At 56.1% G+C, this 27,551-nt stretch overlaps 1 protein-coding gene and 2 long non-coding RNA genes across 6 annotated transcripts; 2 read left to right on the top strand and 1 right to left on the bottom strand.

The window, feature by feature from the left end:
- The first annotated feature begins 551 nt into the window (after positions 1-551).
- Positions 552-6,352, top strand: LOC125333630. The gene is made up of 3 exons (XR_007206928.1): positions 552-811; positions 6,173-6,226; positions 6,320-6,352. It is a non-coding gene; the product is annotated as an uncharacterized LOC125333630 (long non-coding RNA).
- Positions 6,353-6,406: 54 nt separating this feature from the next.
- On the top strand, positions 6,407-12,754 carry LOC125333970. Its single transcript, XM_048320302.1, has 10 exons — positions 6,407-6,414; positions 6,445-6,500; positions 6,567-6,607; positions 6,717-6,755; positions 6,969-7,127; positions 7,969-8,095; positions 8,492-8,598; positions 10,083-10,376; positions 11,026-11,230; positions 11,842-12,754. The coding sequence occupies exons 1-9, from the start codon at positions 6,407-6,409 to the stop codon at positions 11,056-11,058; spliced, it is 864 nt and encodes a 287-aa protein (XP_048176259.1). The 3' UTR covers positions 11,059-11,230; positions 11,842-12,754.
- Positions 12,755-13,889: 1,135 nt separating this feature from the next.
- On the bottom strand, positions 13,890-26,473 carry LOC125333629. Of its 4 annotated transcripts, none has more exons than XR_007206925.1 (4): positions 26,431-26,473; positions 19,022-19,317; positions 18,797-18,901; positions 13,890-17,418 (listed from the first exon to the last, which is right to left on the bottom strand). It is a non-coding gene; the product is annotated as an uncharacterized LOC125333629 (long non-coding RNA). The 4 variants fall into 4 exon arrangements; XR_007206926.1 differs by lacking the exon at positions 26,431-26,473 and adding an exon at positions 20,224-20,412; XR_007206924.1 differs by lacking the exon at positions 26,431-26,473 and having other exon boundaries at positions 19,022-19,404.
- Between the last annotated feature and the right edge of the window lie 1,078 nt (positions 26,474-27,551).

Raw genomic sequence — 27,551 nt, 5'->3', positions numbered from 1 at the left:
ATTGTTGTGATAATCCTCTGAGTGGTGTTATCAGAGTGATGATAGGGGGTGCATGCCGTGGTGACACGGTACCTGTTGAAATGTCCCTGCTGTGTGTCCACGGCTGTGGCTGCGGTGCAGACGGGGGCTGTGTGGACACAGCTGGTAGGAGGTGTAGCTGCCGAAAGCTCGTACGATGGAGCTGCAGTAGCCGAAAGAATTGCACTGCTGGCTGGAGGTGCTGTGCTTATCGGTCGTATCGGCGTGGCAGCTGAAGCGTCCGTGTGTGGCTGGAGGTGCCGGGCGGGCGGCCGGGACCGTGGGCGGGACCGGGCTGGCCTGGGAAGCGCTGGTGCCGGGCAGCGGGGCCGTGGCTGGGCTGGCAGCGGGGGCGGGGCTGGGCTGGAAGCGGGGCCGGGGCTGGGCTGGAAGCGGGGGCGGGGCTGGGCTGGCAGCGGGGCTGGGGCTGGGCTGGAAGCGGGGCCGGGGCTGGGCTGGCAGCGGGGCCGGGGCTGACGTCCCGGGCAGGGCCGGGGCCGGGCCAGGAGCGGCTCGAGCCGCGAGCGGCGTTGCCGGGGTAACCGCAGGGTCGGAGGAGGGGTGGCCGATGCCGCGCCGCGCAGGCGTGGAAGCGAGGGCTCCCGAACGCGGAAGTAAGGCCGGGATGGAAGCGGCGGGAGTGATGACGTCAGCAGCAGGCGCCGCCGTTCAAACGCGGAAGCGGCCGCGAATCCGGGCCGCATGGGGATAGCGGGAGGGCCAGATGGAAGCTCCGGGACCGCCCCTGGCCGCGCGCATGGCTCATCTGATGGGAGGACCCCAGGCTCGGGAGGTAGGGACCTGCCTCTGCCTTGCGCCGTAACAGATGGATCGGGCGAGATGGAGACCGAGAAATATTCTCGGCACTCTCGGCTCCTACACTCAGGTGTATTCCTAGTTCCTGACATTCCTTTAAAACTACCGAATTCTTCTCTCAGGTCCCTGGCAAATGGGGCTTTGCAGCCTGGGGGAGTTCTTGCAAAACGGGGTCTAGTGAAGCGCTCTGCAGGAGTGCTTGTGTACCTGAGCGGTCATTGAATTGTCCCCTCTAATGAGGGAAACGTGATTAAACTCCCGGTGCTGTGCTGCTGTTGTGTGTCGGCCTCGAGGTGTGAGACAGTCTCGGTGTCACACTGGAGTTGTTCAGTGGCTGGACTGGGACTGGGACAGGTCTTGTTGGTCAGGAACAAAAGGGAAAATTTATCTTTTGGCTTGCTTAATATCTTGGCTTTATTAATGTATCAATGTCAATTTTTGTCATTTGCTGCCTCCTGCACAGTGTGTTTGCAGCTCTGTGTGAGAGCAGACTCTCCCCTGTTGGGGAGTGAGACAATCCTGGAATATCCTGAGCTGGAAGGGACCCACAGGGATCACCCAGTCCCACCGCCGTCCCTGCCCAGACCCCCCAACAACCCCAGCCTGGGCATCCCTGGCAGCGCTGTCCAAACGCTCCTGGAGCTCTGGCAGCCTCGGGGCCGTGCCCATTCCCTGGGGAGCCTGGGCAGTGCCCAGCAGCCTCTGGGGGAAGAGCCTTTCCCTGATCTCAGCCTGAGCCTGCCCTGGCCCAGCTCCAGCTGCTCCCTGGGTCCTGTCCGTGTCCCAGGGAGCAGAGATCAGAGCTGGAGGCCCCGATGTGTTCTGACCTCACACTTCTCTACCAGAACAAACCCAGTGCCCTCAGCAGCTCTTTCATGGTCCTTCCACACCCTTCCCCATCCCCATGTCCCTTCTTTGGATGCTGTCAGCTTTGTATCTTTTGTATATTGTGGCACCCAAAAGTGCCCCCAGGACTCCAGTACAGTTTAACAGCAATGAAAGAAAACAGTGGATTTCAACTTTGATCCAAAAGCTGTCTCAGGCCCCTGATAGTGCCTCGAAATGTCTTTGCAGTTCTTGCTTTATGACTTGTGTCAAACACGGAGAGAGCGAGACTGAGCCCCTGGGCTCAGGTTCTGTGTGAGAAGCCACACAGCAAGCCAGAAATCTTTGCTCCAGATCACCAGAAATTTACACTGTTGAGGGTGGAAATACTGAGAGTTGAGTCTTGGGAGCTGAGCCAGGAAAGCAGCACCTCTGCCATGGGCAAATTTGGCACGTGGAGAGAGCTCGAGCTGCTTGCAAGAGGTCCCAGCAATGTGTGTGTGGAGCTGGGGGGAGCATGAGTTGCAGTGTCGTGTTTGGAGTCCCCCTGGGTGAGGATGTAGGAATAGACTGGAGGTTTTGGTGACTGAGGTTTCTTTTCTGTGGCAATAATTGTTCTTGGCCACATCATTTTGGTTTGTTACTCTCCTGTGGTTTGTTTTACAGGCCTGTTTCCTTTCTCTCTTGCTATGGTGTCTCAGTTATCTTCAGCAGAGGCTCAGCAATAACTAAACTTGAGCTTAGATACTTAAACTTCAGTTCAGAGTAGATACACGGAAGAAATCCTTCCCTGTGAGGGTGGGCAGGCCCTGGCACAGGGTGCCCAGAGCAGCTGTGGCTGCCCCTGGATCCCTGGCAGTGCCCAAGGCCAGGCTGGACACTGGGGCTTGGAGCAGCCTGGAACAGTGGAAGGTGTCCCTGCCCTTGGCAGGGGTGGCACTGGATGGGCTTTAAGGTCCCTTCCCACCAAGGCCTCGTCTTCCTTTGCCTTCAGTGTCTGCCTCAGAGTTTGTACCAAAACCAAAGTGAGGTTGGTGTCACCTTCTCTAAACTGGGAGAACAGATCACTCCAAGCTGTGGGGAGATGGAGAGGCTGTAGGATGGAGAGGGTGCAGCCCTGCAGACGCCGAGCTGTGGGGTTGCTGCTTTCAACAGCCTCGTTGTTCCTGCGGACACAGCTCAAGGTGGGTCTGAGAGAGACAAACTCTGCTTTTGGGGGTTTGTGTTGATGAGGAGGGGAGGGGAGGTCACTGCTCTGCTTATTGTAACTGCTGGGGCAGAGCCAGGAGCCCAAGGCAGGACAAAGGCGAAGCAAACCTCTCCGAGCTCTTGGGTTCTCTTCATTCCCAGATATTCTGATTCCTGCCCAAGTCCAAGTTCATTGTGCTGTGCAGGATGCGAGTTTAATCAGGTTTTAGTGCTGGTTTAGCTGAGTATTTCTAGGGCTTGAGGATGAAGCCAAATGCTCTGCATTGAAAAAGTGATGGATGTTCAGCACAAGATTCTCTTCAGGAACTGGCACGAAAAGTGGTTGCTGAAGCCGAGGGAGGAGCAATTCACAGCTTAGCTGGAAGAGGGAGAAGTGCTCACTGCTGGTCTGTCACTTCATCCTCATGAGTGAGTCTGGGAGCTCCCGAGATCAGCCAGGCTGCAATTTCAGATAGTTTAGATGGTCTGGCCTTGAAAAATTCATATTTTGGTGCCTGGAGCAAAAGCTGAAGGTGGCAGGAAGTGGCAGCAGTGGCAGGGAACTGAAGTGACACCACCCTGAGCTCAGAACTAATTTTGGTTGTGACCTTGAGCAGTCCCTGGGCCACACCAGAGCTTTTTGTGTCACCTGCTTTGGGAGGTTCTTCCTTGCCCGTGGAGAAGTTGGGTCTCGCACAGGTCTGCTGCGGAGCACCTGTGCCACCACCTTTAAAGAGCCACACTGGAGGTGTCAGTGAGCCCCTCAGTGTCTGCCCAGCCTAGAGCAGGGCTGGGAGGGCAGGGGGCTCAGGGAGTGCTCATTCCTGGTGGTGTTGGAGCTCGGAGCCCAGCCCTGAGCTGGGTTTGTGGCTCTGAGGGCACGGGGAGTGTCCGGAGCAGGCCTGGCCTGGGCAGAGTAGGAACTCCTGGAGTAACTCCTGAGTAACCCACACCTTCCACGTGAGAGGGAGGCACTCCCAGAGTCAGGCGCTGTCTCCTCAGAGGTGCTTTGGGGTTTAATTCTGTTCTCACAGTGACTCCTCTCACCTGGGAACCCCGTGGTTACCTACAGAGGGTCTGAGGCCTTAGGGATGTAAATATGGACAGGAGGGGTTGGAATCTGCCTATCAGGGGATCTTCCCCTTGCCCACAGGAGAGTGTGCAGAACTCTTCTGTGTGATGATAATGTTTTCATACTTTAGGTGTGAAAATAAAAAATGGGAGAAATCTCGTTTTTCTGGCAGCACACAAAGAACTTTCTTCTGTGTCAGCACTAAAACTCTGTGAGGGGATGAACACCTGGGAATCTGAAAGACACATAGCTGGAAAGCATCAATATGAATGGATTTTTCTGCTTCTTTTTGCACTTGAAAGAAAAGTGAAAGTTACAGGCTGAGTCAAGCTTTTACCCTTTATTTCAATCAATTCAGTTATTGCTAAATATGGCTACACACAGGTAGCCCAGGTGACAGAGCTGCTTCCAGCTGCTCCTTGGCCCCAGTGTCCCACGCGGGATGCTTGAGTTATCCACTGAGAGCCCCCTTGAGACTGGAGCACAGGTAAATCTGCCTGTCTGAAGGGCAGGATTGTGTCCTAAGTCCCTGCTCATTCCTTCCTTTCCTCAGGCCCCACCATTGTGGCTTGGGTGGCAGTGGCACGTTGGAAAGCCCTGGGGGTGCCAGCTAGGGGTGAGAGCTCGGGGTGCCAGCCCAGGCTCCACCAGCACTTGGCCCACACTGGGGCACAGATTGAGAGATGAACTCTTGGAAGCTTGTCCTGAGGAGGATGAATGGTACCTGCTGGCGAAATTCGGTGCTTTCACAGAGCTGTGATAAACCCCAAAGTCTTAGACTGCCAACCTACAGCCTCTGCACTGTCACGTTCCCCAGTTGCATTTTGTATTGGAATTTTACCTGCTCCCACCTGCGTCCTTCTGCTGGCAGTGCCAGCAGCCCAAGTGCTGCCTCTCCTGAGAGCAAGTTCCTGCCTGTTTCCTCTCCCAGCCCCAGCTCTTGCTTCCCTCTGGCAGAGGCAGCTTTAGGTGCAATATCCTGATGTTTCTGGGAGTGGGTTTTGGAATAAACCTACACACGGGATGTCCATGGGTTGCTGCTATGGATTCTGTGAAAGGTGATCAGGAAAAGCAAGTTCAGAGTTATTCAGGGGATCCTCTGATTCCTGCCCATCTCATGGAGCTGGTCAGGGTGAAACTACTACTCCCATGCTTTTTATTTTCCTCCTCTTAGTGCTGGTTTTTCCCCAGGTAAGTCAGTGCTGGAGCAGCCCTTGTGGGTTTATCTGTAATGAGCAGTGGTTGTGTCTGCACACGGAGATAGCAGATTCCAGCTGTAGTGTGCAAACGTCGGTGCTTTGTGCCTTAGTGCACACCCACATTTGTCAGCTGACAGGGCTGATGCGGTGAGAAAACCTCGCACTCTCCAATAACCTGAGCACAGGCACTTCCTGCGTTGTTACATTTAACCAAAGCTCTGATAAAAAATACTACATTAATTTTTCTAATGGAGACCAGATTCCGCATTATCATAATTTACGTTTTTGGATAGTCTTTGATTGACTCTGGTGGGAAGGGAGGTGAATCAGTATCTTGTACTTTAGGGAAAGATCTAGGGGAGAATTGAATTGTACTTCCTTGGAATTCACATCACCCCCCCCCCCCCCCTTAGTTGGAGATGTTGATCTTGAGAACAACCAGCAGAGAACAGCCCAGGAAGGGCTGAACGTGACAAAACAGTGCAGAGCATACAGAAATCCTCTTTGCTGTGTTCATCATTCTGTCTTCATCTTGGATTGTTTCCACCCTTCTCCTGCACCTGGAAGTCACAAGCATCCTGCAGTGGCAGGTAGTCTGGGTTCTTCTGCCAGGAGTAGTCTAAGAACAGCTTTTGCTGGGAGCAGCTCTGACCTTGCTGAAATCACTGCTGAAGTCTCCCCTGACTCTTGCAGTGCCAGAATTTCACGGTGGCAGTGGTGAGGCAGGGACTGAGCCTGGTTCATTGTCCCCAGAGCTCGGGTAGTACAGGACAGTCAGGCCAGTAAAGCCCCTGCTCAGGGCTGGGAACGAGATCCTGGCCAGCTTTCCTTCTCTGCCCCTCTCTGCAGTCCTGCTGGGCTATGTCATGCTACTATGTTACAGCATTGTTCCATGTCTTTTTTTTTTTTTTTTTTTAGGAAGTAATGCCGGATATTGGCAGTCAAGGGCGATGGAGTGAGGTGAGCTGTGACCGGTGGACAGAATGAGTTGTTACGGCCTCGGTCTCAATTTTTGGTGCAGCTCTAAGCATCCGTTGTTGTTTGTGTGTTTTAGGTGGTCCACTTGCAGGATGTCCTGGCCCTGGATGCTGGAGGGTGCAAGCCTAAGGTATAGGTGTGGTGTACTTCAGTCGGAGCAGGGAGGCTGTGGTTTCACAGTCTCTCAGCATGTTTCGTGTGGTTTTGCTTTGCTTCTCTGCAGGTGCTGCTGCCGCCCTGGGCGTGCCAAGGGACAGAGGCGAGCAGGTGAGTTGGCATTTAGGTGGGGTGGCTGATAGGCCAGCGGTCTATGGCAGCGTGCTGAGCGTGTCCCTTTTCATTGTGCAGGTTTGTCCTGGCCACCTCCAGAGTCAGATCAAGATTTGAGGTGAGCCGGGACAGTGGTGTGGAGTAGCCCGGGGATGCTCTTCTTGAGGGCAACAGTGACGTTTTCTGTTTTGTTGTCTTAGGTACCGTGAGCAGGTGTGGAGCTGAAGCTTGGAGAGAGCAGGTAAGCGATGAGCCTCGGCAGTTTCGAGGGAGGGGGCCTTGCGGAAGGGGTCTCTTTTGGCGTGTGTTGTCAGAGGCTGAATTTTCTCGTTGTTCTCCATCTTTCGCAGCTGCCAAAGCGGACCGTGGGGAGCGTGTTGACATCTGAGGTGCTGATGCATTTTTTCTGTCAAGGATGGATTTTGTCCATTTGTCTTCAGAAAGCTAAGTGTTGGGAGCAGTGGTTGGGAGAAGGGAAAGGCCTTTGGAGTTCCAGGAGGCAATTGGAAGTTAGCTTAGAGGAGAGGGCTGTTGTGGGAGGGTCCCTTGGAAGTAAAGGGAGAGGGTTTCTCCTCAGCATCACCCGAGCCTTTGCTGGGCAGGGCAGTTCCCACCCATCTCTGTCATCGGCCTTTGAGTCTCGACATCATCGTGGATCTTTTTGCCCGAGGAGCTCGCCTTCGGATCTGGCACGATCGCCACGGTCTCCATTTTACCTACTCGCTGGCGTAGCCGCCCGCGGGCATCTTGGCCACTTGCTGGTTGGTCACGTTTTGCATCGTCGCTTCAGCCTTTGGTGGCAGAGTCCTTCCCTAGGGATCCCTTTGTATCACCTGGCAGTCATTGCCTCCTTCTCTAGGCCTGCCGAGCTTCTCAAGCATCCTCTTAGCAGCTTTGGCACTGGCTTCTTGGAAGGAGTTACGTTTCACTGTCGCGTGCTGTTGCCATAGAGCCTTCTTTCCTTCGGCATCGCCAGCCTCTGGCGCATCTTGCTCTAGCAATCTTGTGCCCATTGCTGGGCAGGTTCAGCTCGTGTCTGTGTTCTGTCATTTGTGTCTATGTTCTGTAGTTTGTGTCCATCCTCTTCTGTGTCACAGGGCTTTGTTACGTCTCGGTGCTTTATCGGCCTCGCTCTGGGCCGTAGCGGCAGCGGGGATCTCTGCTTGCGTACTTTCCCGGATCGGGCTCATTCCGGCATCTTTACAGTTTTGCTTTTGGAGAGCAGAAGAAGTACACAAGATGTTCTCATCCATCTTCCTTCTCACTTTTGGTAGTATCTTTTTTTCATGGGCCATGGACTTCTCTGGACCCTCCTCACTGTGGTAGTTCCATAGGTTCCATTTCCTCAAAGCATATCGGGTCTAGAATTTATCTTCTGGAGAGTTATCTCAAGTCCTCGTGTCATCTTTGCTTCTATTTGGTGTGCTTACACTTGGAGCTGCCCTGCCCTGGCACGTAGAGTCGTGGCTGGGTTGAACAGTTGTAAAACTTTGTGGTTCATCTCTTGTCTGTGGGGTTTTGTGTAGAAAACTTACGGGCCTGGTGTATGGGGATAACTCCGAGCTGTCAGCTACTTGTAGACTGCCTCATGTTGTCTTGCAGGTCCCCAAGGCCGATTCCGATCCCTGCAGTCACCGATGCTACCGCTTTTCCCAGAATCTGCCCTTCCACGTCAGGGAGCAGCAGTTGGAAGATGTGTTGAAGCGTCTTCATCAGTGGAGTGTTGTGAGTAAGGGCTGCAGTCAGTGTGTAAGCTGAAGAAGGGGTGTCTGTCTGTGAGAGTGTGTGTCTGTCTGTGTCTGCGTGTGTCAGTCTGTGAGAGCGTGTGTGTTGACTGGTTCTAACCTTGTGTGTGTGATTTTTGCCTTTCAGTTTTTTCAACTGATTTTTAACTTTATAATAAGAAAACAGCCAGCTGTGAGGTTTTTTTTCCTCCCCCATCTGGGTTTTGTTTTTCCTTGGTCCCGTCCTGTCTGTGAGGCGATGTTCATCGCCAAGGTTTGGGTGCAGCCAAACAAACAGCCTCCCTAACAGGGTGGAGAGTACACAGTGGAGGTTAGGAATACAGGGAAAAAGTGCACCAGCCCTTACACCACCCCTAACAGCACCATTTTCCCCCCACCAGCAGCACAATGCAGCAACCCTGGAACCCTCAGTGCAGCACAGCTCAGTAAGCCTGGTGCTGGGATAACCCTGGAACCCTCAGAGGAGGCCAAGCCCCACACCAAAAAGGTAGGGATGACATCTGCAGGCTGGAGAGTGACAGGTACGGGTTGGGGGCTGGGGCGTGTAGAGCAGGAGTGAGGGGTTCCAGGCAGCAAGAGCAGTGCGGGGTATAAAGTAGAGGGGGTTAAAGGTTAGGGGATAAAGGGACAAAAGTCAGGGCAAAGGTTGGGGGGTCAGGGAATCAAAGGTAAAAGTCCAGGGGTCAAAGGTCAAGGTGGTCAATGTCAAAGCACAGAGGTCACATGTAGAAGGTTGGGGCAAAGGTCACAGGGCTCAGGGGGGGTCAAAGGTCCTGGGGTCAGGTGTCATGGGTCAAAAGGTAAGGGTCAAAGGGCTACGGTTGGGGGGGTCTAAGGTCAGGGATCAAGGTGTAAAGGTGGATGGTCAAAGGTCAGGGGTCAGGGATCAAAGGTCGGGTTTTCAAGGAATGGGTCAAGGGGTCAAAGGTCAGGGGGTAAAAGGTCAAGGCTCGGGCTCAGGATTAGAGGTTCCAGCATGATTTTCCACGGTGGTTCCCAGTGTGGGGACACGGGGTGTGGGGTCAGTGGCGCCGGGGGCAGGCAGGAGCCCCGTGGGCAGTGGCCGGCAGCGGCGGGGACGCCTCCGTACGGGTCGCGCCCCTCCACTGCCAGCAGAAGCCCCCCTGCGCCGTGCGGTGCCCGGCCGCGCTCCTTGCCCTCCCCGCCGCTGCCTTCCCGCACTCCCACCGCACCCCCTGCTCCCCTCCAGCCCAGGGAAATGCAGGAAAACACAAAATCATCGAGGTGGAACAGTCACCGGAGCTGCCCGAGCCATCCTCCCGCCTGAAGGCGGCAGCTGCCCAGAGCCAGGGGCACCCAGCAGGATGCAGCTCCTCTTTCCCAGGAGCTGGAGGCAGGGTTTCCCAGGCAGGGGGAGCAGGGAGAATTTCAGCTCCCAGCAGCTCTCTGGGAGTGCTGGATGGACTCTGGGCTGAGCCAGGTGGGAGGTGTGGGTGGTGTTCATGTCCCCAGGAGCTGCTCAAATCCACCTTAAACTCCTGGAATGGTCTGTGCTGACAAGAACCTTACAGACCATCCTGTTCAGCCCCTTGCCATGGTCAGGGACACCTTCCTGGGGTGTCTGTGCCAGAGTGGTGGAACGGGCAGGACTTTCTCCCTGAGCCCAGTCCCGGGCAAGATTGGGGTTCCCATGGGAAGAAGCCTGTGAGCTGCATTTCTGGAGCTGGGAGGCTCCATGCCTGGGAGTGTTTCCAGTACTGCTCTTTGGCTTTTTCCATAACTGGGCATGATGTTTCTCCCCAGAGCAAGGTGGTTTTCCCTGGATTGTTGGGGTTACACACTGGCTGTTTGACAGCTCTGTTGTCTCTTTCTCCTGAATGGAAGAGCGAGGAACAGGGGATGCTCCCGACTGTGCCAGGGATGTGGGAACAGCCCAGTTCCAGTGAGGAATGTGACGCCCAGCTCGTGGCGTGTGCCCTGAGATGGTCTTTGCTGTTGTTTTGTCCTTAGAGCCTGTTGGAGTGCTGGCCTGGATTTGGGAGGAGCCAAGTAGCCTGGAGCAGTGAGGTTTTTCCTGTCAGAAATCCATGCTGGGGATGTTTTCCCTGGCTGTCCCAAGGGGAAGGAACAGCTCTGGAGTTTTTGCAGCCACAGGCTGGGGATGCATCCCCTGAAAACCAGTTCAGGATCATTCATCTGGCTCTGTCCCTGACCTGTGGCTTCCAGGGAGCCTTCTGGTCTTCTGGATATTCCCAGGAGAGGATATTTCACCACCTGACTTTTAAGCCAGGAATTCCAAACCCAGTAAGTCGGTCACATTCTATGGGAGCTGCCCCAATGGTAGGATGGCAGAGGGCACACCCGACGCTGCTGTTTGGGACATTCCCGACTGGAACGGGAGCCAGCTGGGCATTTTGGAGCGCTGAGGCCACAAGGGCAGCCTTGAGTGGCATTCCCAGGCAATGCTGAGGCATCCCATGGCTGTGGCACGTGGCAACACATGCCTGATGTGGAGCAGAGAGAGGAAGGGAGAAATTCTGAGTTGATGGGAGGAATGGAATTGGGCTTTCCAGAATGGAATTGGTATAGGTGCTGATGGTATCATGGAATCATGGGGTGGCTTGGAAGGGACACAAAGACCCTCTGGGCTCTGTTATCCCATCCCGTGGCAAAGAACACATCCAAAACTGCCTCCTCACCCTCATGGAATGGCAGTGGGTGTTGGGAGCTCTGGCAGGAGCACCTGGAGACCAGGTAAGAATAGCAATGGCATTGTTTTGGCTGCTGCTGGATGTGGTTTTCTCTTTTCAAGATGTTCCTCTGATTGATGTTTTCACAGTAGCTTGCTAGGCCTCATTTGAGGATAATTCCAAGAATTTGGAAGTCGTTGGAAAAGAATGAGGAAAAAAGGTGAACCTGATCCATTCCTAGTAATTCTGAACTTCTCTTGCAGCACCGTTCCAGGGGAAAGCTGGTGAAAGGATAAAGATGCAGAGGAACAAGTGTTGTAAACCCCCCTGCCTCCCTGACAAAGCAAACCTTTCTGCAATCCCAGTAAATCTCTTGGAGAAACTGTGGGATCATAAGGTTTCCTAGGAAAGGAAAACTAAGGACAGAGATGAGGAAAGAGGCTTCCAATTAACAATGATTTGATGGAGGTAGGAATGATTCTTGTATGTTTGTTGCACCCCTTTTTATTCCTGGGATAATTTTAAATGATTTCTTTAAAAAATCATTTCAATTTGGGAATTCAGATTAGAGAGGAAACGATGCAAAATAAATGCAGGGAGAGATCACAGAATCATCCTGGAATGGCAGAATAGTTTGGGTGGGAAGGGATCTTAAGGATCACCTCATTCCATCCACAGGGTGCTCCAAGCTGCGGCCAGCCTGGCCTTGAACACTTCCAGGGATGGGGCAGCCACGATTTCCCTGGGTTTACGGGCACAAGAGGGAATTTCCAGCAGGAACTGAGGGGTTTCCCTTGCTCTGCCTGGCCCTAGCAGGGCTTTGGGAGGCAGAGGCTGTGGGAACAGGAGCTTTGTCCACTGCCTTGGGGGAGTCTCTGATGTCCCAAAACCCAGCAGAGCAAGTGGTTGTGGTTTAACATCCCATTCAAAGGAGATGCCAGGCCAGGAACGGGAATGGGCTGCAGAGCAGGGATGGTGCCCAGCAGAGGGGTGACTGTCCAGGGGGTCCCAGCAGTCCATCCCTGCTGCCCAGGTTTGGGATGAGCAGGCTGGTGACTGTCCCTGTGCTTGCTCTGCAGGATGAGGAAGCCAGGCCTGCTGAGGAGGAAGATGAGGAAGTGTGTGAGGATGGAGACAGCGGCCACCAAAGGCTGGGGAAGGCACAGATCCAGGTAGGAGACGTTGCCTTGCGAGGAGAGGGACTTGTCTGTCCCGTTGGAATTTGGGGCGTGAGGCCAGTGGAACAAAGGGTTTGATTCCATTTTCTTGCTCAGATTTTCACGTGCCTTAAGAGAGCTTTGCGAAAATGTCATTATCCCTGATTGAGTCTCTGAAAAACAGGGATTGAAGCTTTCAGAAGGGGCCCAACCCTGCCTGCATGTATCCAAGTGCAGCCCCCCCTCCCTGTTTTTGTGTACAGCTGGGATGAGACCTCAGCTGCTGTTACTTGCCAGCTCACAAGTTGTGTAGCTCAGAGCCTCAGCCATGAAGGGCCAGGCTGTGTTTAAAACAGCCCAAGGTACCAGAGAGCTGGAGTAATTTCCTAGCAGGTAATTTGACTTGGAAGCTGCATTCTAAAATTTGTCCACATTTAATTTATGCCCCACATGGAGACACCTAAAGAAGCAGAGGTGGGGTGTTCCTAAGAAAAGAGCATCCAAATTCTTTGGTGGTAGAGGGCTTAAAATTAAAGTCTGAGTGGAGGTGCCTTTAGGACGCTTCCATTCCAGTATCTGAATGGAATTTAAATGAAGTAGCCAAATCCTGACAAGCTTGTATGAACTCCAAAGCCTCTGCAAGGGTTTCACAGCCAGGGAAGGAGATAAGAGTCTGGAGTCTCTCCCCAAAACCTGGCTGCTGGTTTGTTTGGCCAGGCATAGGAATAATTGTGTATTCCCTGGGGCTGTCCTTATGGGGAGAGGTTTACTTATGTGCCCTGGGTTTATTCAGTGCATCTTCAAAGTGATGGAAATTGATTTCATTGAAAGGCCAGGGGTGCCAAATGTTTTCCCCAGCCAGAGCTCGGAGCCAGCCCAGTGGGAAGGGGTTTAGTGGCCATTTTCCTGCTCCCTTGGGCAGCAGCACTGGAGCACTCACACCCAACCGTGCCCGAGGTGCCGAGTACTGGCAGGAGGCAAAGCCAGGGCCTGGGCAGGAGGAGCTTGCAGTGCTCCTGGAAGCGCAGACCTGGAGCCGTGGGTTAGAACTCCCAGGAGCTGCTGCCTCACTCAAACCTTGTTTAAAGCTCAGCATCCCTCCTGCTCCCTTGGAATGATTGTTGCTTCTGTTGTTGCTCTTTCCCGATCCATTATGATTATTATTGTAAATTGCCACTCCATTTCTTCCATAGCCCTTTGCTTCCCAGAGGTGGTGCTTTAGGAAAGCCCCTCCAGCCTGGGAAGGGGCTTTTGGCTCCGGACTCATTCCCAGTCCCCATGAGCAGCTGGACCTGTGCTGTCCCCAGCAGGTGCCTTTCCTTCCTCCCCTGCTGCACTTTGGCTTTTCAAGGGCTCTCTGGGGGGCTGAGGGAGAAGTTCTTTGTCATTCCAGGGCAGCATAAGCCCTGATCCCACTCAAAGCAGGAGGAATTATTTCATCCTTGTTTTTGGATACACTTTTGGTGTTTTCTCTCTTTTGCTGACACTGTGTGGTAAAGCAGCAGCTCCCTGGAATAATTTTTATTTGTAAAACAATGAATTCCCTGCTGGAATCCCAGTCACAGCCCCCCAGATCAAGGTGCAGTTTAAGGCCTTACACCCTGACCAGGACAAGTTCCTGTCCTTAGACATGGAAACCAGGAGAAAACTCAGACTGGATTGGAGCCAGCATCCAGAATGGGGAAAGTGAGGCAGCGTGCTTGGCCCAGGCTGGGGCTGGTACAGGGGGTGTTCCCCATAGGATGACACCCATGTGGAGCAGATCCTTTTCTTCCTTTGTCCAAAGTCCAATGGCAAAGGAACAAATAACCCACAAGTGGGGCCTGGAAGGAAAAACGGTTCTGTTAAAATTAGGCAAAGAATGCACTAAGAAAAAATGGACATCCTTTTTAGGTATGAAAGTAAGTAGGGGAGAAATGTTGAAAAAGAGCTCTTTTTTATTTGGTGCCACCTCTCATTTTTTTATGGATAAAACCCTCTAGTGAGCAATCAGAACAGGAGTGGGAAAGCCAGGAGCCTTTGACTTCCACAGTGGACTTAATTTCCATGCTTAATTTCAACAATTTCTTCTCTCTCTCAGGACAGGAAAACCCACTTAACTTGTCCCATCTTTGCCAAAAGCTTTGGTATTTGAGCAGCCAAACCCAATGGGCTCTGGCCCCACCAGCCTGTACTGGAGGGCCCCTGGTCCTGCCTGTGGTGTGGGATGAATCCCCAATTGTCCCCAGAGGGGGCTGCCCTGGTCCCTGCAGTGCCCAGCACCTGAGACACAGAGAGAGCCCTGTCCACAGGGGCTCCTTGTCAGGAATGTGGCAGCAGCCCCAGGAGCAGGCTGGAGGTGAGAACTGGGGCTGTGTTTGAGACTGACCAGGTCAGCTCAGTGTTTACCTGTGGGGGGAGTTTGGCCCCCCACGCTGAGTTGAAGCGGGATCAGGGTGACAGATGCTGCATTTTGGGCACCCTGAGAGTTTCTCTCCCCCTTGGAGATTTCCTGCGGGGATGGGGCAGGGCAGGGAGCAGAATTAACCCTGCACCTCCCATGGGCACTGCTGGCCTTTGTCTCTCTGTTGTGCCATCAGCCTGTGGGAATTTGCTGCTGCCGCTGCCACCCCACCTGGGGGCTGCGTGCTCCTGGCAGCCCTTCCCAGCCCCACAGCCGAGCTCCAGCGCTGCCTCCAGGCTGGGTTGGGAGAGTTTGCTGGGAATGTGCCTCATCCCTGGGAGTATCCTTTCCTTCCAGAGTGGATGGATGGAGCTTCTGGGCTTGTCAGCTTCAGAGTTTGCTTGCAAAAGTCACTGCAGGGAAGAATGACAAGGAGGTTTGTCAGAGTGGTGCTGTCAGACCCCACCTGCCAGTCTGTGCTTTGGGTTGGAGGTTGTTGTGTATTGGCCCTGCAGGGAATGAATGTCCCCTTCCCACCTCAGCCCAGCAGATGCCAAGGGCTCTTCCTGGAGTACTTAACTCTTTGCTTCCCTTTGGGATAACTTAATCTCCACCCTTCCATGAGCAATTGCTTGGCTTCTCCTGGAGGAAAACCCCACAGCAGAGGCAGTCTGCAAAGGAGCCCAGAGCTGTGCTTGGAGCAGAGAGTGCTGAGAGCTGCGTGTGCCTCTGCTGCCCCAGGCTGGCAATATCCCCATGGAACAGACTGGGCAAATGGGATTAGAGGGAGCACAATCCCTTCCTGGAAGAGGTTTTCTCCTGTGCAGATCAGGCACGGGGCAGGAAGGGAACTTTGGAGATCAGCTGCTTTCCCCCAGAAAGCATCACTCACACCAGCATGGATGACATGACCTGTGCCTACTGCTCACCATGCACCCGGCCAGAATCAAGAGCAAAGGTGGGTTTGGGTGTGAGCACTTGAAATAACTTTGAAAGAGAAGCAATCACCTTTTGCTGCTTCTTTCTTTCTTTCAGATGCTGGGATTGCCTCTGGGCACATGTGCTGAGCTCTCCCTGCAGGGAACTGTCAGGCCTTAACAGCTGTGAGGTTGTGTTCTTCTCAGTGGGGAACTGGAGATAATAATTAATTAATTAATTGATTGCAGTAATGTTTTCTGAACCTTTCCCCTTTCCTGGTAGATCTTCTCTCTCTGCCTCTGAATTTACAGCTGTTCCCTGGTGTCATTGGCCCTGCCTGAATTCCTTGCAGCTCCTCACTGGGAAAACCTGGGATAACTTCAAGGGGACAGAGGAGACATTTTTAGCTGAAAACCTGGGGTGACTGAGAGGGGACACAAGAACTGTTTGTGTAGGAAAATGGGAGGGGATGTCAAGTGGAGCAAGGTGGCATTTTTGAGGGAAAAGCTGAGGTGATGTTTAGGGGAGAGAATGCACATTTTTGGGGCAGAAAAGAGTTAATATTGTACAGGAAGGAAAAACTGGGGGGTAAAACCTGATGTAATCTGTAGGGGACAGAATGAATATTTTGGAGTAAAAATGAGGTACTCAGTAGTAGACAAAGAAGGAAAAGTTTGGAGGCAAAACTTGACAAAGTCTCAAGAGCAGAGAATGAACACTTGGAGGGAAAAATGAGGTGATGAGTACTGAGCATGTGGGGAAAATTTGGGGGCTAAATCTGAACTAATCTCTAGGGGAGAGCATGAACACACTGAGGTAATATGAGGGAATCAGTTGTGGGCAGATAGGGAAACTTGTGTAAAAATAATATTAAATAAGCTGTAGAAAGAACATTTTGAGGTAAAAATGAGGTAAGCAGTAGTAGACAGATGGAAAACTTTGGGGGTAAATCTTGATAGAAGCTACATGGTAGAAAGGAAATAAATATTGAAGGAAGAATGAGGGAATCAGTAGTGGACAGGTAGGGGAATTTTGGGGGGTCAAACTTGAAATAATCTAAAGGTTGAGAATGAATCTTTTTTGGTAAAAATGAGGTAATAAATTGGGGACAGTTAAGGAAAATTTTGGGGGTTAAACTTGAGGTAATCTCTAGGGAGAGTGTGACCACTGACATAAACTGAGGCAATCACTGGGGCTAGGCAAGGAAATTTGGGGTGTAAAACTTGGGAAGATCTGTAGGGCAAAGAATGAACATACTGAGGAAGCAATGAGGTGATCAGTAGTCAAGATGAGGTAGAATGTGGGGGGCAAACCCTGAGGTAATTATGTAGGAACCATAAGTGGTTTTGAGAAAAAATCTGAGCTAATTTGTAGGGGACAGAATGAACATTTTGGGGGTAAGACAGACATAACCTGCCTGGTTTTGGTTTTAAAATCTTGTCAGTGTACAGGGGACAAAAGAGACATTTTGGCAATAAAATCCGAGTTCATCTGTAGAAGAAAGAACTCATGTTTTGAGGTAAAAAGGAGGTGATCAGAACTGGGCAGGTAGGGAAAACTGAGGGGGTAAAATGTGAGGTCATCTCTAGGAGAGAGAGGAGCATCCTGAGGTAAACTGAAGGAATTGCTGTGGACAGGTGGGTAAATCTGGCGGGTAAAACTTGAGGGAATCTCCATGGTAGAAAATGAGTATTTGGAGGTAAAAATAAAGTACTCAGTGGTGGAGACGTACAGAAAATTTTGGGGGTAAAATCTGAGGTGATCTGTAGCAGAGAGAATGCACTTGATGGGGTAAACTGAGGTAATCACTTATGGACAGGTAGGGAAGTTCGGAGGGGTAAAAATTGAAAGCATCTGTAGGGCAAAGAATGAAAAGATTGAGGTGGAAATGAGGAAAGAGGTAGTGGACAGGTGGGGAAAGTTTTGGGGGCAAATCTTGTGGTAGTCTCCAGAGCAGAGAAAGAATGCTTCCTTGTAAAAAATGAGGAACTCAGAAGGAGACAGATGGGGACATTTTGGGGGTAAAATCTCAGGTCATCTCAAGGTGAGGGAAGGACTATTTGGAGGTCAACTCAGCACTCACTGTGTCCTCCTTCTTTGGCAGCAGCTGGCAGGGAAGGGAGAAGAGGCCTCGGGCTGGAGAGGGGCAGGAGAAAGGCACTGTGGGCAAAGGCACCTCCCTGGCATCCCCAGGGCACCTGTGGGGAACACAGTGGACACTTTGGGAGCAAAGGGAGGTGATTGCATTGTCCCTTTGGGGGATGCTGGCATTTAGATCATTCCATCCGTTTGCCTGCTGACATTGCCCAGCCCAGGGGCTTTGGCTGCCAGGGCAGCACAAAGATTGTTCCCTGGGTGGTGCGCAGATGAATTCTACCCCAAGCCCTGAATTCCCTGCTGCATTGCCACTGGAATAGCCTGCCAGCGCCTCCTGGAGCATGGATATTCCCATGCAGAGCTGCCTATTTAACACCAGGTGTGTCAGGAACCAGCAGAGCTTCCAGGGAAGCTCAGCAGGGTCAGGGCAAGGACAGCTTCATGTTCCATAGAATTTGCTGTTTGTAACCCTCATCCCCCAGCCCCCCCCCAATGTCCCTGGGGGCACCTGACAGAGTTCCCTGGAATTCAGCTGCCTGCACCCCCCCGAGCCCGGGCTCCAGGTGATATTTTAAAGCAGGAGAAGGCGCTGGCCGGACGCGCTCCCAGCCCCTGCTGAGGCAGCCCCTGTGCCCACGGGAGGACTTGTCTCCCTGCAGGAGCTGATTTCATTCCAGAGCCTCAGGAGCGGCCTCTGCAAGTTCTTTTCCCTCAGGAAAGGGATGCACATCCCTGCCTTCAGGGCACTAGCAGTGGGAGCCACCTGGGAAAGCTTTCCATCAGTTGTGCAGTTCCAGCTGGCTCCCCAAAAACTCCCAACTCAATCCAAACAGATTTCTCTGACTCTGGCCTTTCATTTGAAGGCATCTCTGAGGGCATTGCTTGGCATTTCATTGCTGTGGGGGAAGCTTGCCTTGGCTTTAATGCTGCTGAGGGATGATGGCCTCAGGCTGGAAGGGAAGGCATTTTGGGTGGCTGGGACATAGCTGGCAGGAGTGTGGGAGGTCAGCACCAGGAATTGCTGTCTGAGCCCCTCTGCAAACAGCCCGTGCTGACATTCCCCAGTGCCAGCTGTTCCTTGGGGCATTTTTGGGGTGTCAGTGGGGTCTGTCGGGGCTGAAGCATCTGCGGGTGCCTGTTCAGAGCAGCCCCTGGCCGAGGGGCCGCGGGCAGCCCTTTATCCATGTCCATCCCAGCGCCCATTCCCGGCATGTGTGTTTGGCACGCTGTGTGCCACAGGCAGGACACTGCAGGCACAGCTCCTCTCTGTAAATCCAAAGCACAAGAGCTGCTGCTTCCCTTCCTGGGCCTCCCAGCCTTCTCCTTCCCCCTGTTCCCTGCCAGCTGGGACACACAGAAGGAGCACCAAGGAACACTCCTGGCAGTGAGCAGGAGTCTCTGAGAGCTCTGTGCAGCTCTGGGCTGGAAAAGCTGGCCCGGCCTCAGCAGCCCCTGGGATTTTGGGCTGTGAACACTCACCTGTGGGAAAGGCCCCTCTGCAGGCAGGAGCAGCCCTGACCCTCTCCAGAAGAGCTTTGGCCGTGGACCAAGTGAACCCTCAGGACTTGCCTTGCTCATTTCTCCCTGGAAAGGGCCATGCCGGGCTCCGCCATACCCAACACCTTTACAGCTGTTGGGTAAATCCTGGAAAGGGCAGGAAATCAGGTTATGGGAAGAGTTCAGTGCTGTCACACAACTGCTCACCTGTGTTGTTGCATGATCAGGTGCTGGCCATGGAGCTCCGCCCTGGGGCCATTGCAGGGGCTGGTGTGGAAAGCAGCATTAGCATAAAAGAAGGAGCTGTATTTGCATAGGAATGACCTTGCTGGCACTTGGCATTCCTATCCCAGGCAGGACATTGCCAGGAGCTGAGATTGGCTTGGCTGGAGCAGGGTGCTGAGAGTGCCCAGGTGTGGGTTCAATCGCCAGAGGAGCCATTCACATAAGGGTGCGACTTGGTGGTCTTTGTGTATCCATTCCCACTCAGGATGTCCTGTGCTCTGGAAATAAAGAAGAAACATTTTTCACTGGACTTTTAAAGCCAGTTTTTGCATTGGAGCATACCAGCCCCAGAGAAAGCAGCGGGGGGGGGGGGGGGGGGGGAAGGAGAGCATCAGGTCTCAGGCGGCAGTTGCGGGATGAGCGGCTCAAGCAGCAGCGAGCCCCGGCGAGGCCCCGGTCCCGCAGCGGGCACAGTGAGAGCAAGAGCAGCAGCAGCGGCCTCGGCGCCAGCGCCCGGCCCGGAGCGGCTCGTCCCGCTGCAGCCGCGCTCGTTGGGCGGGGCCGCGGCGGGCGGGAGGTCCCCGGGGGAGCGGCCCCGGGGCAGGGGGAGGCGGGCGCTGCTGTGCGCAGGGGGTGCGGCGGCCCCGGCAGTGCCGGGGCTGGGGGAGCTCCGCGTCCCCGCGGGGGCTGCGGGCGGGGCCGGGCCGGGAGCGCCGGCGCTCCGGTTGCGCCAGGGGGCGCCCCACAGGGCGGGCGGCGCTGAGGGAGCGGCGGCCTCGGGGGGTGCCGGGGCCAGCACGGGCGGTCCCCGCGGCCCGCCCGCTTCCAGGCGCGATCCAGCGCCTGCTGCGGGGAAGCGCCGCCCTCCCGGCGGGCCCGGCACCGGCACGGCCCCGGCTCCCCGCGGCCGCAGCGGGAGCATAGCCGGAGCTCCGGCGGGAGCCCAGCCCCGCGCTGGCCGCAGCCGGAGCGGCAGCGCCGGGCTCGGCCCCAGCGCCAATCCCGGAGCGTCTCTTGCCAGCCGCGGCGATCTCGATCGCTAATGCCATCCCCCGTCCCACCTCAGTTCTCCGACCCCGGCAGCCGCACCCCGCCCGTCGAGAGACAAGCGGCTCGGCCCGGGACCCCCAGCAGACACCGACAGGACCCAGCCCCGAATCCCCGGGCCCGGGTCCCGTTCCCACCTCAGCGCCTCGGGCTCGGCGCAGCGCCGGGAGCAGCCCCCGATGCCGGGCTCCGCACAGCGCCCCGAACGACGGTCCCGCCGCAGCCCGGGATGAGCAGGATGAGCGTTCACCGCACAAAGCGGAGCGGGCGCGGATCCGCCGGCATTTACGGGCGCGGGCGGAGCGGGGCGGGGCCGGCACAGGTGTGAAGGGCGGGGTCCGCACAGGTGCGCGGGGCCCCAGCGCGGCTGCGCGGGGCGGGGCCGAGGGGATTTAAGCCTTGGGAATCGGCCCCGCCGCCATTTGCTCCCTTGGCGCTCGGTGGGAGCGGTTGTGGCCGGACCGAGCTCTGTATTTCTATATTTCCATATCTCAATGTCTCTGTATTTCTTTTCCTTTATATTTGTGTTTGTTTCTCTTCTTCTAACCCTCTCCGTTCTCCCCCCTCTGCCTCCCCTCCCCCACCCCCTACACCCTCCCCCCCCCTACCCCCCCCTCCCTCTCCCCCCTAGCCCTCCCCTCCCTCCCCCCCAGCCCGGTTCCCCCCATCCCCCCTCCCTGTCCCCCTACACACCCCAACCCTGCCCTACTCCTCCACCGTCTCTCCCCTTCTCCACCGTTCCTTCCCCCCCATCCCGGGTCCCCCCTGCCCCCTCACCCTGCTCCCCTTCCCCTCCCAATTCCCCCCACCTGCCCTCAATCCTCCCCCTCGGTTTCCCACCTTTCCTCGCCCCTCCACCTCCCCCTGTTCCTCTTCCCTCTTCCCCTTCTGCACCTTGACCCCCCCCCCCTGTGCTCCATCCTCGTCCTCCCCCCGCCTCCTTTCCTGTCCCCCCACCCCACCTCTCCCTGCACACCCCGAACCCCCCACCTGCGCTCCTTCTTTGACCCCCTCTGCTCCCTTATTCCCGTCCTCTGTCCCGTCTTTCCCCGGCAGCCGCGGGGCTCGGGGCGCCGGAGAATAAAGCCCAGAGGGCCGGAGCCCGGCGCCCCTGCCCTCGCTGGAGCCCCACACGGGCCGGGCCCGCTCGGCGGGTCCCCCGTGCAGTACAAAAACAGCGCCGGGGCTCCGGCTTTCCACACATCACACTGGGGATCCCCTCCTCAGGAGGGGTTCCCGAGGGGCGTGGGTGGGTTTCGGGGAGGGGGGTGTGTTGGGGTAGGGTGGGCCCCCTCCTCAGGAGGGGGTCCCGGGGGGGTGGGGTGGGGCGGGCCCCCTCCGGAGGAGGGGGTCCCGGGAGGGGGTCAGGGTGGGCCCCCTCTGGAGGAGGGGGTCCGGGGGAGGGGGTGGGGCGGAGTGGGGACTTTCCCCCCCTCCAGTCCCCGCCCCCTCTCCCGGACCCCCTCCTCCGGACGGGGCTCGCCCCGGCCCCCTCCCCGGGACCCCCTCCTCCGGACCGGGGCCCCGGGGGGGGAGGGGTGGGGGGGGGGGCCTGGCGGGGGGGGGGGCTGTTGGTTTGGCCTGTGATCTCTATGTCTGTTCATGCTGCAGAGTGATGTGACCTCCCCTCTGCTTCCCCCCCACCCCACCCGCCCCCCCCCCCCTCCCTTCCCCCCGGGGCCCCGGTCCAGAGGAGGGGGTCCCGGGGAGGGGGCCGGGGCGAGCCCCGTCCGGAGGAGGGGGTCCGGGAGAGGGGGCGGGGACTGGAGGGGGGGAAAGTCCCCACTCCGCCCCACCCCCTCCCCCGGACCCCCTCCTCCGGAGGGGGCCCACCCTGACCCCCTCCCGGGACCCCCTCCTCCGGAGGGGGCCCGCCCCAACCCACCACCCTCCCCGAAACCCACCCCACCCACTCCCCCCGGGACCCCCTCCTGAGGAGGGGGCCCACCCTACCCCAACACACCCCCCTCCCCGAAACCCACCCACCCCCCCCCGGGAACCCCTCCTGAGGAGGGGATCCCCAGTGTGATGTGTGGAAAGCCGGAGCCCCGGCGCTGTTTTTGTACTGCACGGGGGACCCGCCGAGCGGGCCCGGCCCGTGTGGGGCTCCAGCGAGGGCAGGGGCGCCGGGCTCCGGCCCTCTGGGCTTTATTCTCCGGCGCCCCGAGCCCCGCGGCTGCGGAGGAAAGAGGGATGAGATGGGGTAGGGAGAGGAGTCGGGGTGGCTTGGGGAGAACGAGGGGGGAAGGGAAAGGCCGGGTGAGGGGGAGGGATGATAGAGGAGGGGGAAGAGAGGGGAGTCGGGTTGGGGAGCGGGGTACGGAAAGGGGAGAAAGGAGGGGTGGGGGGGTCGGGGATGCACAGGGGAGCAGGGAGAGAGGGTGGGTGGCACTGGGGAGAGGGCAGGCGGGGGGCTGGGAGAGACAGGGAGGGTGTGGGGGAGAGAGAAAGAAACTGGGGGGGTAGGAAAGAGGTGATAAGCGGGGGAAGAAGGAGGAGGATAAGGGCAGGAGAAAGAGGGGGAAGAAAGAGGGGGAAGAAAGAGGGGGAGCGGGGGCCTCTCCCGGGCCACGCCGGGGGAGCCCGACCCGGCCGCAGCCTCCCCGAGCTCTGAGGGAGCAAATGGCGGCGGGGGCGATTTCGGGGGCTTAAATCACCTCGGCCCCGCCCTGCGCAGCCGCCCTGGGACCCCGCGCACCTGTGCGGACCCCGCCCCGCGCACCTGAGCCGGGCCCGGGGCCGCCCCTGAAGCCGCGCCCTCGGCCCCGCTCGGCCCCGCCCGGGACCGCCCCAGAGCCCCGGCCCCGCCCGGCCCCGGGGCCCGCCCTGCCCGGCACGGGGGCGGCTCCATCGCTCGGGGCCCCGCCCCTCTCTCCCGGGCCGGACCCGCCCCTCTCTCCCGGGCCGGACCCGCCCCGCGCACGCACCGGGGCCGCACCGGGGCCGCCGCGGGTCCCGGTCCTGCTGGCGGCCGCTGCGGGTCCCGGGCGGTGCCGCCTCTCCCCCGGCGGGATCGGGGCTGGGATCGGCACCGGGAGGAGCCGCTCCGGGACGGGCGCTGGGGCCGAGCCCGGCGCTGCCGCTCCTGCTCCGGCCGGCTCTCCGCGGGGAGCCGGGGCTCTGCCGGCGCCCGGGCAGCCCCGGGATCCCGAGCCGGGCCCGACGCGCCGGGCCGGGCTCCGCTCTCAGCCCTGAGCCCCTCCCGGAGCCCGCCTTGGGCCCCACGACGCGGCCCCGGGCTCTGCCGCCAGCCCCGGACGCGGCGCTGAGTCGCTGCTCCCGAGCTCTGCGTGGGGCCGGCGAGCCCGGCTTCGGGCTGTGCCTGAGGCAGGACTCGGAGCCCAGAGACACAGACTCGCCCTGGCCCCAAGAGCCCGCTTTGAGCATCAAAACACGGCACTTGGGCTTTAATTCAGGGCCAGCAAAACGCAGCACTTCCGTTTCTCTTTGTGAGCCCAAACACACAGGACTCGCTCTCTTCCTCAAGCCCTGAAAACAGGATTTAGTCACTGTTTCTGAGTCCCAACTCTGGCCATAGGAGCCTGCGCTCAGGACTCTGTAGATAGAGAAATGCTGCTAGCAAGGATTTTCTTGCTATTTTCTGAGACTTTTCTCTCTCACAGAAGAGGTAGCAGAATTATGTAAACAACCAAGCCACCTGCAACCTTGAAAAGTCTTCTTTATGGTACAGTAGAAAAATATTTTGACAATGGATGTTTTAGGATTTTAGCCAATCACCCCCAAGGGGAGGCTGATCCTTTGTCCAATTAGACTGTGAAGAAAGAAGTCTATAAAAGAGTTTGTAAAATAATTAATCAATCTTGCTGCACAATTCCTGCCTGCTGGATCTTCTCTCCTCCTCCTCCTCCCTACGGCTGCGGGACACAGTGATATACCCTAGGGCCTCGGCCTGCGGTAATAGGACTCCACAATGCAGGATTCAGTCTCTGCTTTTAAGCTCTGCGCCTGCTTTTGAGCCCCCGAAACGCAGCACTGGGTCTCTTTTTGTGAGCCCAAAACCGCTCCTGTCCCTCGGGTTCGGAGCCCCCAGAAGTGCCCGGGGCCATGGCTGGACCCCAGCTGGGCACCAGCATCCGCTCCCTCACCCCCCGTGGGATGGGGAAGAGACCAGAGACAAAATTCCAGCTCAGAACAGTTTAAGAATGGAAACCAAATACAATCATTTGAGATTAATGACAACACATAGTGAGAGCAACAAGAGCAGTGGTAACACTAATGAACAGGAGAGGGAGAAAAACTCCTCCACACCCGCCCTGTTACGATCCGGTTTAAACCCAGAAAAGCAAAGCAAGCTAAGTCTCTGTGCATAAACCAGAAAGAACTTAGAAGGTTCAAAATATCCCCAGAAACGAGATTAAAACCAAACGAGGCTAGATGTTGTTGCCAAAAAAATGGATGTATTTTATTTAATAGTAGAGAGGCAAAGAGAGGGGAAGAAAGAAATAGAAAACAGAAGGGTGCGTGGGGGAACAGGGAGAGGGGTTGGATGGAAGCCCATCACCCATCTGAGGGTGCCAACGACGTCTCGTTGCTCCCCTCCATCCGGTCTGCCGGTGGTGAGGGTCCCCCGTGGGCGCTGTGGCCACGCCGCCACATGCTGCCACAGCCGAAGGGTGCAGAATTCCGTGGGTTAGTGCACACTTTGGGCCAGGCGGGAACGCCCACGTGCCTCTCTTGCAGGGGCCGGCTTGACACTGTCCCTTGCAACACTGAGGGTCTGTTGCATCATCTCTGGTGCTCTGCTGCAGGGTCTGGGGGCCCCTGTGCTGGGCCATGTCACCCCTTCTGCTGTGGATGAGCTTCCTCCCCCCGGTGAGGACCCCGCAGCTGGGCTCTGCACAGTGGAGGATGGGCGGTCACTGCGTCTGTGACCACCGGCTTTTCCAAGGTACCCAAAGCCTCTCCTCCCTCCACCCCTTGGTGCGAGCCCGGGCAGCTGATAGCCCTGGGGCCGTGCTCCTCATCTTGGAGGTGTTAAGCCTGAGCTCCATGAATATCCCCAGCCCTGAGTTGTTACTTTATCTTATCTTCATCAGCGAGCAGTGTCAGGCCTCAGGGCCCCATTCAGGGTGTGGGAGTCTTCTGCAGCTTTCGTAGTACAGTTTCAAAAGTCTTTTAAGAAAATGTTTAAGTCATAAAACATAGTATTTCAGTCTTTGAAACCCCTCCCTTTAACGTTATAAATCCAAAATCTAATCCAGAGCACCAGAATCTCCCACTGTGGGGGATTTCCATATTCCTGTTGCTTTCTCTGTGTTCTGTCCTGGGGATTTGTGGACTGAGGGAGGCACTGGCCGCTCCTCTGGCCAAGGGGAAGGCTCCTGTGCTATTCCCATGAAGAGAACACCTGGAATTACTGTCCTGGGAGCCCAGTCCGGTCTTTCCAGTGACTGGGGGGCACCCAGAGGGTCTTTCCATGAAATGAAAATGAGACCCCGGCCCAATGCATTGACAGCAGGATTGGACACTCCTGGCCAAGGTGACCAGTCCGTGGGAGTCGGACCGGTGACGATCCAGGGGGGATCTTAAGTTGGATACATGCAGATTTCATCGTGCAGAAGCTCCAATTCTTTTGGTACCTCTTGTTTAAATGTCTCCCCACTGGAAGAGGTCAATTAATCTTTGTAATGACCTGACTGCCAGAGGCAGGGAAAAACAATCAGCGTTCCCTGAACGCCTCCATCACTTCCATGTCCACCTGCAAGGAGTGGCCGATGGGCAGGAGCCTGCCCAGAACAGGCTCAGAGATGGGGCTTTCAACACAAACCATTCCACCATTCCATGATCTCTGCCTGTATTAATGTTGCACTGTTCCCTCTCAAATTTAAATTCCCAAATTTAGATGATTTATTCAAGGAATCATTTTAAAATTATTCAGGAATAAAAAGGGAAGCATCAAACATATAAGAATCATTCCTACACCCACCAAACCATTCTTAACTGGATGCTTATTCCCTCATCTCTGTCTTTGTTTTGCTTTCCTGGAAAACCTTGTGATCCCAGAGTCTCTCAGAGCAATGTACTGGCATTACTGGAAGGTTTGCTCTGTCAGAGAGCCTGGGGGGTTTACAGCACTTGTTCCTCTGCATCTTTATCCTTTCATCAGCTTTCCCCTGGAACAGTGCTGTGGGAGAAGCTTGGAATTACTAGAAATGGATCAGGTTCACATTTTTTCCCCACCAGTTTTCAACTGTTCTGAAATTCCTAGAATTACCCTCAAATGTGCCCAGGAACACTGCTGTGAAAGGATCAATGAGAAGAACAGCCTGAAAGCAGAAAACCACCTCCAGCAGCAGCCAGAACGATCCCATTTCTCTTCTTACCTGGTCCTGCCAGAGCTCCCAACAGCCATTCCCATTCCAAAACAAGAGCTATGGAAGACATTCCTGCTGTCCGTGAGGGTGAGGTGGCAGTTCTGGATGTTCTTTGCTGTGGAATCAGACAACAAACAGAGTGTAAAGGATCTTGGTGGTCCCTTCCAAGCCAAACCACCCCGTGATTCCATGCGTGGATCAGCACCTGTCCCAGCTCCATTCCAGAAACCTCCTCCCATTAACCCAGAACTTTCCTTTTGCTGCTCAACATCAGGGATTTGCTGCTGAGTGCCCCGGGCAGGGGACGCCTCAGCCTTCCCTGGGACCGCAGCCTTCCCTGGGACCGCAGCATTCCCTGCGCTGCCTCAGCACTCCCTGCGCTGCTGTTCCACGCCCATCCCGTGGTCCAGCGCCTGTGCGGGCTGCAGTGCCGGGCTCTCCCCACAAGGCGGCAGCACCGGGAGCGAGCAGCCCCGGCCGGTCCCGCTGGCTCGGGGCAGCTGCGCCTTGAACCCGCCCTGAGCCGGCGGGGCCGTGAACACAGCGGGCACAAACCCCACCGGTGCCCTTTATTTCACCCTCAGAGGCACAGGATCGCAGCATTTCCTGGGCTGGGAGGGACCCGCAGGGAGCATCGAGTCCAAATCCTGGCCCTGCACCCCAAGAATCCCACCCTGTGCCCGAGAGCCTTGTCCAGACCCAAACTCTTCCCCCAAGATCCTGAAAACACAGAGGGGCTGGGAGAAGGATGACCATGGAGGATTTTTTAGATAGATCTCCTTGTACGATCATTATATAGTATCATTAGATAGTCCAGCAATCAATATCTTCCTTATGCCTCGCTATAGATAATCCAGTAATCAATATGTTCCTTACACCTCGCTATAGATAATCCAGTAATCAATATGTTCCTCACACCTCGCTATAGATAATCCAGTAATCAATATGTTCCTTACACCTCGCTATACATTGTTACACGTCGCCTTCCCGGCGGCGGCTCCAGTGACCGAGCAGGACCCCTCCTGACCCCCCCTTCCCATTCCCGCAGTCAGACCAGGTTTCCTTCCCGGCTCCAGCCCAGGATTCCCGCAGCAGTCTCAGGTGTCTCTTTCTTTCCACAAAGCAAATTC

Source organism: Corvus hawaiiensis, chromosome 15 (assembly GCF_020740725.1).
Source record: "Corvus hawaiiensis isolate bCorHaw1 chromosome 15, bCorHaw1.pri.cur, whole genome shotgun sequence".
In the NCBI taxonomy this organism is placed as follows: Eukaryota; Metazoa; Chordata; class Aves; order Passeriformes; family Corvidae; genus Corvus; species Corvus hawaiiensis.
Note: the sequence above shows the minus strand (reverse complement) of the source record. Positions and strands in the feature narration are given on the sequence as shown.